Source organism: Lissotriton vulgaris, chromosome 5 (assembly GCF_964263255.1).
Source record: "Lissotriton vulgaris chromosome 5, aLisVul1.2, whole genome shotgun sequence".
Taxonomy (NCBI): Eukaryota; Metazoa; Chordata; class Amphibia; order Caudata; family Salamandridae; genus Lissotriton; species Lissotriton vulgaris.
Genome location: NC_141693.1, coordinates 363,817,161 through 363,830,797, shown reverse-complemented (window position 1 = coordinate 363,830,797; position 13,637 = coordinate 363,817,161). Strand labels below are relative to the sequence as shown.

Below are 13,637 nucleotides of genomic sequence, written 5' to 3'. Positions count from 1 at the left end.
AATACTAGATATATGTATGTGATCTTTTGCTTCAGGCCCCATTCACTTGTAACATGCTGACCCTACTACACTGTGTTCTCATTCTGTGTTTCACAGACTTATGACTGATTTGTTTTTGGTGCCTTTATATTCATGGTAGGGGAAGTGAGCGCAGCCGAGGAAGTAAGAGAAACATCCAGGTTAGGTATCCCAAGTGAAAATGCACCGGTCGATGAAGCACCTCCTGCTAAGGAAGAACAAGAAAAGATGGAGATAATTACTAAAGTGCAACCCCAAGGTGAAATTGTCAAAGAGGACGACAACAAGAATGAGATATCAAAAGGTAAGTAACATGTGCATGTAAAATAATAGTAGAATTTACTCTTTTAAGGTGGTGCTGCCAATGTTTTTTGTATTTAATACTATGTGCTGAAAATGGTGCTGTATTTTAATATGTTGTGAGATCTAGTCTTGTATGGAAATTCCTCTTGTCTTGCTCAAACATCTTAAAAAATACTTTAGTCCATGTATTTCGGTGATTTATCGACAAAGGTAAAGGAACCACAGAGCAGCTAAGCTTTTGAGAAGATCTACTGTTTGGCATGCTTGAAATCGTCTACACCAATTCTTATACGAAGATTGACCATAGGAGAATTATATTTAATGTCCAGCTGCATCTGTGAACTATACCAGAGTAGGAAACCTAATATCTAATTTTGTAAATCTCTTTTGACAGGAGCTTGATTTAGAGTTGGGCTGCAGTGTTTGAGAACTAAACTGTCAATGTTGCACTTTCCTCATATCTGTGACTATTGTTGACAAAAAAAGAAAACTAAAGAAAAACCCTTTGCAACAGTGACTAATGTATTTGATGCTAGAGAAAGCATTCCTCTCCTATCAAGATTATAGGAAATTTCACCTGTAAATTTGTTGAGTACCCGAGGGAACGTTTGGTGAATAATATGAAAGGGCTTGCTCTATGTGCAAATCTTTCTTAAGTGCTGAGTTGCTGTTGCTAACTTTGTAATAAATGTACATATGCATACACATATAAACTAGGTATACAGATTTACTGATTGTAATATGCTATTTAATACTATTAATTAGTGCAGCGAAAGGCCATACATCAAGAGGGAAATGATTATATGTATCCTAATACCCCTTCTCATTCTCAACAGTGGTAATGAATGGTATATTATCTTGAATATCTGCATATACCTGTTATGTTGCCATGCTTTGTTTTTATATTTAAATGTTTTAGACAAAAGTATTAAATCAGAGCCCAATCTAATTACATAGTCCTTGTGAGAACTGGCAAAGTTATGTTCCCTATAAAATTAGTTTAAAGTGGAATGCATGGAAGCAGTATTTAATGTATTCTTCGGTTGGGTGAACTTTACTATAGTAATAACATTACATTTGACCTTTGCCCACTAGTAATGAATGTATGTTTGTTGATTCAAAGCAGCTGGATGCCAATTTTGCAGTATTAAAACCAGGAAAAGTAGTGGCATGGGCGAATTAGTCCTTTTTCCACATTGCCAACTTTTGAAACAGGCTAGAGAGTTTACATTCACAGATAAGCAGGGCAAACTACCCTCTTAGGTTTTAGTGTTCACTTAATGAATACATTGATATCTGTCTGTCTGGGCAGCTACACGTTAAGTTTTTTCAAAAATGGCTTTACTCAGATTCACCAAACCAATGAATGAAGCAGAGCATCACCGTTCTGGTAATGTTGGTGAACCTCTTGGTTAGCCATTTGAGTTCTTCACATAGAAACATCTGTTTTAAGAAATTGAATGGAAAGCCCCCTCCCTCCCCCCTTGATTAAGTCGCACCAAAATCGTCAGTAACCGGTCTAGTTGGCAGATGCTTTTTTAAGCAGATCATTGCCACCAATGTGTGTGTAATCAGAGAAGTTGCATTTTGTGACTACTTATTTCTCAACCTTAATTGCAGAGCTGTAAATGCAGCCACTGTAAAATCTGTGTGTTTGTTTTTTATGGCATTAGATTCCAGGAGGGACACACGTTTTAGGCTTCTTCGCAAATAATTCAGAAATACTTCTGCAGTATTCTCACTGCCAGAATTACAGATTCTGTTGGTATCTCTAATTCCAGGATGCTCGATACTCCAGTATTCAGGGTTGTTTGGGGAGCCCTAAAAATTGGGTAATTACAGGATATTGCACCGGATTCCCATAGCGATTATCCATTTATGTTCTTGGGCTCCTGCCTCTGTACTTCACCAGTTTTTCCTGATCACTTTCAACGATCTGGTCCTACCTCTCTTAAACAAAACCTTAATATCTCCTCCAAACCAGTGATAGTGCTCTTCCTTACCCCTGACCACTAGATTGCTCAACTGAATTGGATAGTCAGTACAAGCAGTGTGCTAGTAGCCGTTTACCAAGGCTCTACTTCAATGCAAGATCCTAAAGACCAAGCAAGTACTTACAATTCCATTACCTCTGCTAGGAGCAATTGTTTTTACCTAGTAGATCATTGAATTCATCAAACAGACCTCCTTTCCTAACAGTGTTTTCCTGGTGGACTTTAGTTTACGCTAGCATAATCAGAATGTAATGTAATAGCGCAACTCATGCCCAGGGGTGTCTTGGTGCTGTGGAGGTCCGGCTAACGGCAGTGACAGTGTTTGCGGCGGATTGCACACGTGTTCAGGATGACTTCTAGTCCTGTGTGAAGAGCCAAGGTTTTAGGGCTTTTCTAAAACTAAGTCGGGAGGGGGCTGTTTTTAGAGTCAGTGGCAGACCATTCCAGAGTATCGCAGTAGTCCTGAAAAAACTCTTCCCCTCCCACATGGCCTTCCTGAATAGGGGGGACCGTCCTGTTCCTAGCAGAGACCTAGCGCAGTTCTCTGTCTGGTACATACCATTTAAGTTTCCTCTTAAAATGGTTTGGCCCGAATCCGTGCAGGGATTTATATGCCAGGCAGAGTGCTTTGAACTTACATCGTTGTCTGACGGGCAACCAATGCAGTTTCTCAATGGCATCTTTGGCTGATTCATATTTGGGAATCTTAAAAATGAAGCGAGCAGCGTTTTGCAAGATCTGTAATAATTTCAAAAGACCTGATGCAAGAATAAGGTAGAGACTGTTGCAGTAGTCAATCCTTGTGAGGACCAAGGGCATGGTTACTGTTTTTAAAAGTTCTGGAGGCAGAAATTTTCCATTTAAAAGAAGAAAAAAAACATTTTATAACCCTTAGGGAGCACAAAGAGGCAGAGGTAGTTTTATTAACTTGGTCCTTGAATTTCAGTTAGCTGTCTGCCAAGAATCCCAGGTTCTATACTTTAGGTGAAGGTTTAGGCAGTGTGTCCAGCTCTGTAGGCCACCAGTCCGGTGTCCAAAGAAAGGGTTTGTTGCCGAAGATAACCTCAGTTTTTGATGCATTCAATTTCAAGCAGTTGAGCTGAAGGCCTCGCCCGGGTTGTTTTGCCTGGGTTGTTTTCAGTGTTTGCTAGTGACACCCCAATTTTGGTGTCATCTGTGTAGGACGCTGAAGTAAAGCCGGGAGTCTTTGATAATTGAGCAAGTGGCGTACAGAGGTTGAACAACGTTGGACTTAAAGCTGATCCCTGGAGACGAAATTGCCCATTGTCACATTATGTAGTCGGTTAGCCAAAAAGGATTTCAGGAGTTCCAATGCTGTGCCCCCAATTCCCAGGCCTCACATACGGTCAGCCAGGATCTCATGGCTGACCGTATCAAAAGCAGCAGAGAGACCCAGTAGAGAAATTAATTGTACCCAACTGGTCGATTGAGGCATGCTCCTCCTGGTGATTGGCTGCTTTTTGTGCGGTGAAGTCATTGTAAATCTTAACAAATTTCTCCTGAAAAAAGCCTGCCAACTTGTCACAGAAGTCTTGAGTTATGCCTGCATGACTTGGGCTTGTTGGTGTTACCAGCTTTTTTATTACTGAGAAAAGGATTTTATTTGTATTACCGGCTGCTTTTATATGCCTCAAGTAGTATGTAGTCTTTGCTGCAAGTGTAGCTTCTTTATTCTTTGCTAGTTTAGTTTTATAAATATTTTTCTCCTCCACTTTATATTTTGTCCCCCATTTTTGTTCTTGTCTACGACAGTCCTGCCTTGCTAGCCTGAGACTTTCTTTGTACTGGGGCTGGGAAGTTTGTTTTACTGTGGTTTAAGAGTGATTGGTGCTACTGTGTCCACTGCAGAGTTTAGCCAGTGTGTAAAAGTTTCAACACTTTGCTCCAGGTTAGCCCCTCGCTGCCATGGATCAGAAGTACTAGCCTCTCCTTGGTCAGCTGGCAGTATTTTATGCCAATCTCTGCCCGAGGGTTGCTGAGTGGGGGGGGGGGGGTTTGTCTATGCGTAATGGTTTTCTCAAACTTTATCAGCCATTTAACCACCCAATGATCAGACCAAATCAGTGGGAGAGATGGAAGTACATATGCTTAACAGTTAGCATCATTCTTACTCCCCTGCAAATATACCCACCTTTCTTTTGTTCCTACCCATCTGTGCTAGATTTCGTGTGTATATATGTGTGTATGTATGTGTGTATACATGTTTATATGTAGATGTATGTATATGTTTGTGTATGTGTGTGTGTATGTGTTCGTGTGTATATATGTATGTGTATGTGTGTTTATATTTATATATATATATATATATATATATATATATATATATATATATATATATATGTGTGTGTATGTCTGTGTATATGCATTGGTATATGTGTGTGTGACTATGTATGGATGTGTGTATATGTATGTGTGTATACATGTATGTATATGTCAAACCAATACCCTTTCAGGCATAGAGTGACACAAATTATGCAAAAAAGCGGAGAACTGCAGAGAAATGTTTGTATGTATATGTTTGTATATATACATGTGCAGGTATGTATATACATGAAGTAAGTAGTCACCTTCAATTGTTCCTTAACTTAAAACAATGACGAAGGGTATGCAACTGTTACCACAGATTTTTTACAACGCATACCATTACAACGCAGGTCATTTTACAACGGATACCTTTACATCGCAGTACACTACAACGCACATACTATTACAACGCATACCATTACATCGTAAGTATTATTATAGGTAAGTTTATCTTTTTTTTTAAACATTGGGTTTTGGGGTACAGGGGTATTTTTAGGTTTTAGGGTTGGGTTTGGGTTTTGGGAAGCAGGGGTATTTTTAGGTTTTAGGGCTGGGTTTGGGTTTTGGGGTACAGGGGTATTTTTAGGTTTTAGGTTTGGGTTTTGGGGTACAGGGGTATTTTTAGGTTTTAGGGTTGGGTCTGGGTTTTGGGGTACAGGGGTATTTTTAGGTTTTAGGGCTGGGTTTGGGTTTTGGGGTACAGGGGTATTTTTAGGTTTTAGGGCTGGGTTTGGGTTTTGGGTACAGGGGTATTTTTAGGTTTTAGGGTTGGGTCTGGGTTTTGGGGTACAGGGGTATTTTTAGGTTTTAGGGCTGGGTTTGGGTTTGGGGTACAGGGGTATTTTTAGGTTTTAGGGCTGGGTTTGGGTTTTGGGGTACATGGGTAGTTTTAGGGTTGGGTCTGTGTTTTGGGGTACAGGGGTATTTTTAGGTTTTAGGGCTGGGTCTGGGTTTTGGGGTACAGGGGTATTTTTAGGTTTTAGGGCTGGGTTTGGGTTTTGGGGTACAGGGGTATTTTTAGGTTTTAGGGCTGGGTTTGGGTTTTGGGGTACAGGGGTATTTTTAGGTTTTAGGGCTGGGTTTGGGTTTTGGGGTACAGGGGTATTTTTAGGTTTTAGGGTTGGGTTTGGGTTTTGGGGTACAGGGGTATTTTTAGGTTTTAGGGTTGGGTTTGGGTTTTGGGGTACAGGGGTATTTTTAGGGTTGGGTTTGGGTTTTGGGGTACAGGGGTATTTTTAGGTTTTTGGGCTGGGTTTGGGTTTTGGGGTACAGGGGTATTTATTTTTTAACCTATTTTTCAAAATAAAAAATTAAAAATAATTTAGTTAATTTTTTTATTATAATAATATATAACAAATAATTTAATTAAATTAAACATTAATAAATATTTACAACATATTTTTAAATAATATATTATCATATACTTACGTTGTAATGGTATGCGTTGTAATAGTATGTGCGTTGTAGTGTTTTGCGTTGTAATGGTATCCGTTGTAACATGACCTGCGTTGTAAAAAATCCGTTGTAATGGTATGCGTGCTAAAAGTACGCGTTGTAACATCATACATCCTGACGAAGAGCAGACCCGAAAATCAGTGCAAATTTAGAGTGCTTTTATTTCGCCCAGCCTGTCTGCCATAACGCGTTTCGCTTCCCCTGAAGCTTGATCACATGACATGTTGCGTTAGGAATGGACCAGTATTTAAAGTGCAAGTCAAACCGAGCTTTAGCAGGCAATGACCTAGATAAAATTCTATCCTGTAGCAGTTGATGACCTCCTCTTTTTGAGATACATCGGGCTTGTACATAAATATTTAAATAAACATAAATACAATATTTAAAATTTATGCTTAAATCAGTATTTCCTAAAAATCACATTTGTTTGATTCTTAAAAAACTAAATTGATCAAATATCTGCCTAAAAATGATATTTGAAGCAGTACAGCCCTGAACAGTGCAAAATATTTGCGAAATACAGATATTCTGTTCCCATATAGCTACCTGTATGGATAAATCAAAATCCAATGCCATGCTTGAAAATAATGCCCAAGTGGGCTAAGACAAAGTCACATTGTCTCTCTACTCTGTCGAAAAGCTATACCCCTGTAACTGGTCCTAAGGGATCAATTTATGAAATCTTAATCAAAAAAGTGCCATAGTGCAAGTGCAAATATGTGACAACTAAAGTGCATATTCAAATTAAATCCTCATTAAAAATCCTAAAAATGATCAACGGCGCAATTATTTAAACATCATACGAATATCATAATTAATCCTATTGATTGTCTTTCTACACAGTTACAAAACAGAGCCCCTAGATAAAAAACATAGTTGGTAACCCCTGAACCTTCACATCTCTAGCACCTTACAGACAAGTATACAAATCTTCACTCGCATTCAGCCCATTGGGATTCTTGCTGTCCAGTTCTAATATGTATCGCGTTTCGAGGAGGCAACGCCTAGCTTCCCTATCCCCTTCTCGTCTTAAAGGCAACACTGTGTCTATAACATAGTACCGGAGATGGGCTGGATTGGCTTCATGAGTTGTTTCGAAGTGTCTAGCCACTGGATAGGCTTGATCATTGCCTGTTATCGCCCTTATGTGCTGGAGTATCCGTTTGTGGGTGGGCAACCTGGTACTACCAACATACCTCAATCCACAGGGACACTCCAGCACATAAACCGCGAAATCTGTCTTACATGTGAGTCTCTTAGTGATTTCAAGCGGACATTGTTTAAAAGGGCAGTTAGAGCTAGTTTTGTTACATCCATAACTGCAAGCCTTACACTGGGAACACTTCTTAAACCCTTTACTAAAGGGCCATCCATGTGCTAGAGATAAGAGGTTCTAAGCTGTTCTTGACCAAAGCCTTGGCCATTGAGGGACACCGCCTAAAAGTAAGCAAAGTTTTATCTGGGACACTCGGGCCAATAACCGGGTCTCCTTTAATGAGATTCCAATTACGATAAAAAATTCTCCTTAAGTCCGAGTGTTGCCTACTATAGGATAGAATCATGCGAGATTGTATACCGTCATCTTTATGGGCATTAGGTTTGTCCTTAGATTTGGATGTTAGTGCTTGATGTCGGGGCATATTTTGAGTCAGAGTAATAGCAGACGCTATAATGTCATTAGAATATCCCCGGACTAAAAATCTCAATCTGCTAGCCTCCTGTGCAGCCGCCCATTCGACCTCCGAAATGTATATCCTCTTGATGCGCAGCATCTCCCCATCCGGGATGCTGCGAATCAGGTGGTGCGGATGATGACTAGCTCGTGTTCCCAGCTGTTGGTTTTCTATAGAGCTTAGTGGCTAGGATATTGTCACATAAACCTGCATGTCTAGGAAACAGATGGAGGTAGCATGAATATTGGATGTGAATTCTAAATTCAGGCTATTGACATTCAGTTCCCTAACAAAATCCCTTGCTCCATCTTCCGTACCTCTCCAAACAAAAAATAAATCATCTGTATAACGGAGGTACAAAACTATGTTCTGCTCCATGGTGCCTCTGAGTTGTTGCATAAGGACCTGTTCCTCCCTCAGTCCCATGTGTAAACATGCGTAACTGGTGGAGAAACAGGCCCCCATTGCAACTCCCCTCGTTTGTTGAAAAATCTGATTGTTAAGAACAAAGAAAATTCTGTTCCAAGCACATTTGTATCATGGACAGAAACATTTTGTTGTGTGCAGCAAAGTTCATTGGTCGTCTGTCAAGGAAATGTTCAATAGCTCTCAGCCCATCATGGTGTCTGATAGAAGTATATAGGGCCGACACATCCAAAGTCATCAAAACCATCCCTGGACCCCACTTTACATGTTCTATCTTCCGAATGAAATCCGAGTTGCCCTGCACATATGACTTCAGTCCTCTGACCCAGTCCTGAAGAAAATAACAATGTATTTAGACACATTTTCCAATGGCTGAAATGATTGGTCTCCCGGGGTTTTTTTTGGAATCCTTATGAATTTTGGGGATCAGATAAAAAGTAGGGATAACTGGGTGTTTTAAAAAAAAAATAACAATAATAATCTTCCGATATCCGTCCCCCCAATCCTCCAGGGCTGGAGTTTAGTATGTTGACCCATCCACGTGGCTTTGACAATCTGGATGTTACTTTTCCTGTAGTATAAGGAATGGCCCAATTGTGAATCAGCCTATGTATATACATGTGCAGGTATGTATATACATGTGCAGGTATGTATATACATGTGTAGGTATGTATGTGCAGGTATGTATGTACATGTGTAGGTATGTGCAGGTATGTATGTACATGTGTAGGTATGTGTACAGGTATGTATGTACATGTGTAGATATGTATGTACACGTGTGTATGTATACATATGTGTATTCATATACGTGTTGTGTATGTGTATATATGTGTATGTACATCTCTATGTATATACGTATGTATATATGCGTAGATATATATTTGTATATATGTGATTGTAAATAAATGTGTGTGTATATATAGGTGTGTATGTATATATGTACATATGTATGTGTATATACATGTACTAATATATGTATACATCTATGCATAGATGTGTTTGTATATGTATGTGTATACAATCTATGTATCTATGTATGTTTATGTATATATTGGTATATGTATGTATATAATTGTGTAATGTATGTGTATATATGTATGTGTATATATGTACATGTATGTATGTGTAGATATGTGTGTATGTATGTGTATATATATATATATATGTATGCATAGATGTGTTTGTATATGTACATATGTGTGTAGATATGTATGTACACATGTGTATGTATACATATGTGTATTCATATACGTGTTGTGTATGTGTATATATGTGTATGTACATCTCTATGTATATACGTATGTATATATGCGTAGATATATATTTGTATATATGTGATTGTAAATACATGTGTGTGTATATATAGGTGTGTATGTATATATGTATGTATATATACATGTACTAATATATGTATACATCTATGCATAGATGTGTTTGTATATGTATGTGTATACAATCTATGTATCTATGTATGTATGTGTGTATATATATATGTACTAATATATTATCGCTCCAAGGTTGTCCACCTTTGAGTAGCACACGAGCAGCAGCTTGATTTATGTGCAGGTGAGGACGGGAATCCGCTTGCAGATGCCGCTCCGTAATGGATCTGCCCGACGCGTTTCGAAGCTCCATATGCTTCTCTTCAGGGGCTTTAACGTAAGCGGCGTGCGTGACCGCTAACCCACTTCTCCATTTTCCATATGACACACCCACCAATGGAAGGCTCAAATGAGACTGTGTATTATGGGAAGTGTGGTGCGGAAAGCACAAATCAAGTCCTGTATGGACCCCGCAAGAGTGCCCGTCCTTGATTCCATGTACGGTTGCTGCTTCACTGCCGTGACCCCCAAGGATAGCGGGGTGGTGCATACTCTGCGGCTGGACGGCCGCATGTAAATTATCGCTCCAAGGTTGTCCACCTTTGAGTAGCACACGAGCAGCAGCTTGATTTATGTGCAGGTGAGGACGGGAACCTTCGAGCATTGATGTATTAATATATATGTATATTTGCATAGATGTGTTTGTATATGTACATATATGTGTGTATATAATCTATGTATGCTTATGTATATATAGATGTATGTATATATTTATGTATGCGTAAACTTATGTATATAATTATGTGTATATGTGTGTGTATATGTGTGTGTATATATGTATGTATATATGTAAGTGTAAAATGTAAATCCAGTACTTGTATAGTGCACAAATCACCCCCGAAGTGGTATCTCTGCGCTGGGGGCCGTTGGGAGATTAAGAGAGCTATTTCCCAGAGTCTCATGGTGCTGGGCAGACCCCTGCCGCTGGAGTCAGGGATCGTACCGTGATCCCCAGCATCCAGCATTAGTTGCCCTGGTTGCGGCGCCACACCTCTTCCCAGTGTGTATGTGTATATATATATGTGTAGATGTGTGTGTATTTGTGTGTGTGTATATCTCAGCTGTAAGACGTATTATGTGATCTATGTATTGGAGTGTACATGTGGACTTCAATAATTTGGATGTACGAAATTACAATCCCATAAACTCATACTCCAACATATTAGGGCCATTTCCAACTCGGACCCGACTTACCCTGTAACAAGCAATTTTAAATAAACCCATATTTGGCAATTTGAACCACCTTAAATATTTCTTAGTGATTACTGTACTCAATCATAAAAGAGGAGGCAATTGGGAAGCCAAATTTAGGAGATTGGAAACACGTTTTAACTTGGATTTAGACACCAAAACTCCTGGTGATGTAAACACTAGTGAATATTGGTATACTTGCTTATAACTGTACTGTATGGTTGGAAAGGAATCAGGTTTTGTACTAGATCTTAAATATCCATTAACTATATTAAGGACTTTTACCAATAGTTGTGATACAGTTTTAGACCAATATTTAATCTAGAATTTGCACTATCGCCTTCTTAAAGATCATCGATGAATTTATTCTAGCATTGTGAGAACCTGTTTAAAAGAGGATATATACATGTTTACAGTGTTTAGAGGATTTCCTCCTGCTGCTGGCATTAGGTTAGTTACTGTATTGCACTGTTGCACTTTATTAGTAATTTCATGGTTTCCCGGGGTAAAGACGCACACTGGCACCTTATATTTTAGGCACTTCTATGGAAATGGTTGTAGACAGAACAGATCTACAGGGTATTTAACTATAACTATAATGCAAATTGAATTCATTACAACATGTATGTGTATTTGCTGAATGAACCCGACTTGCAATAAGTTAGTTGTCCGTGTGCCCCTCTATTCTTTGGCTGTGTTCACTTGAATTGAGACTCCATCGTTTGATTATGTTAATGATTTACCACTCATGTGTTTCTGCTTCGTTCAGGCTTCACCATATTACCTTGGTACCACATCTGATATGCCAGGGGTGGTGGGGGTTCTGTGGGATGAGGTTGTTTATTGCTGATTGGTGCTCATTGACATGTATCTTTATGTATGTCACCATGTAATTTGGAATTTAATGAACATAAATAAAATAAAGACTTTGATAGAAAAGCAGAAAAAAAATTACATGTATTTGCACATTTATGTCTTTTATTTGACTGAAAATGCCTGCAGTAGATGAGTTATATGTACATCAACATATATTTATATAAATGTTGTACACTTACCGCGATTGCAGCGACTCAAGTCTGTTGTCTGTATTTATCTAATTACCTGCATGTGTCACAATAAATTTGTCGATCCAAAATGACAGCACTGTCATGTGGTCAAGGCCGTGGGCGGCCGAAATGCGTTATGGCAGACAATCCAAAATAAATACTTCTGCACATTAATTTGTGGTCCATGTCTGTTCTGACCTGATGGAACTTGGAGAATGCGGAGCTCTTGGATATGTATGTATATGTATAAATGTATATATGTGTGTGTGTGTGTGTGTGTGTGTGTAATATATATCTATATCCAAGATTCAACGTTCCTTTCCGTGTACCAGGAATCCTCCAAGCCACGCAGACACGGACCAGATTAAGGTGCGGTTTTCTTTATTTAGTGCAAGTTAGCCGCATTATATATATGTATGTATATATGTGTGTGTGTATGTATTTGTATTAAGATGTATGTATATCTGTGTAGGTAAATGTATATCTGTGTGTGCATTTATATATATGTATATATATATATATATCAGCACAGCACAATATCCTTAGAATTTTCAAAGGAAAACGCCGAGCCCCAATTTGAAGTGAAGCTATTTATTTTTTGAAAAGCAGTGGCAAAACAACACCCGACGCGTTTCGGAACCAGCCGGTTCCTTGGTCACGGGTCAGCTGTCATTACGGCATGTTTCTTGATATAGTGCATTATGATAGAAAGAGGACTACGGAGTACAATCCGCCCATTTTGTCATTTCATGGTCGCCATGTTGGAACAATTTATATTACTCAGTTGTTGCCACCAAACTCATAGATTAAATTATAAACACAAGATTCTTGCTTGATAAAGAAACGAAAATTGCAGATTGGTGATCTTAATTCAATTTCGGAGTCTCCCAATTCGAGATTTAAACTAATTCAAAGTCTCAAAACTTTACTCTATGTATTAAATGGACAATATTATTTTAGAATTCAGTCCTCCATTGTTCACGCCCAAGTGGGCATTCAAGCAATAATGTCCAAGTGTGGTTTTGTGGCAATAATAATTGTTTTTTACATATTCTGTACAATTCTGCCCATGCGGGCTGAAACCAATAAATTCATTCAGCGTTCCTTTACACAGCTCAGGAATTCTTCATAAAGGGCAAAGTGCTCCGTCTCCTACAAGTGAATAAATGTGCATATCAATAAAAAGGTCCATTACCTATTAAAAACATGTAATAACATACTATCAGAAGCAACACAACAGCATAAGTTTTTTTTCATAAGGTTCTATATATCTCCTTTACAGTGCAATTATCAGCCTAGGTGTACTGCTAATTCTTCATCTTTATTAATCCCTCCTGGCTGCATGGATTTGTACTTTATAATTAATTTTGACTCCAGTCTACGCAGTTCTTGTTCTCGATTTCCCCCTCTTTCAGACTCTGGGATCATATCTAGAGCACAGTATTGTAGAAGATTCGCATTTCCCTTGTGATGTTTCTGGAAATGGCGAGCGATCGGATACTGTTTATCATTATTTGTGATGGCTCGCATGTGCTCTAGTACGCATAGCTTCACTGGTTTGATGGTGCTTCCAATGTACACTAATTTGCAAGGGCATATCGAGGCATAAATAAAAAATTCTGATTTACAACTTAAGTGTTTTGAGATGACAAATGGTTTTTGATTGCACGAAAGTTTAATCTGTTTGCAATTACTGCTTGTTCTGCGCACCTTGCAAGAAAGGCATTTAAAGAAACCTTGAATAGATGTTTTCTTTTTATCACTTGGTAGATTACTTTTACATAATATGTCCTCCAAAGCTGGACATCTTCTGTAGGTAATGCT

The 13,637-nt window shown here is 38.7% G+C and overlaps 1 protein-coding gene across 2 annotated transcripts in view; it reads left to right on the top strand.

Annotated features, from left to right (window-relative positions):
* Positions 1-13,637, top strand: part of ZBTB17 (zinc finger and BTB domain containing 17) — a 330,328-nt gene that overhangs the window by 109,314 nt on the left and 207,377 nt on the right. For both annotated transcript variants that reach the window (XM_086921685.1, XM_086921684.1), the window contains exon 4: positions 140-322. In XM_086921685.1, the coding sequence (XP_086777811.1) occupies positions 140-322 (183 nt within the window). The remainder of the gene's footprint in view (positions 1-139; positions 323-13,637) is intronic.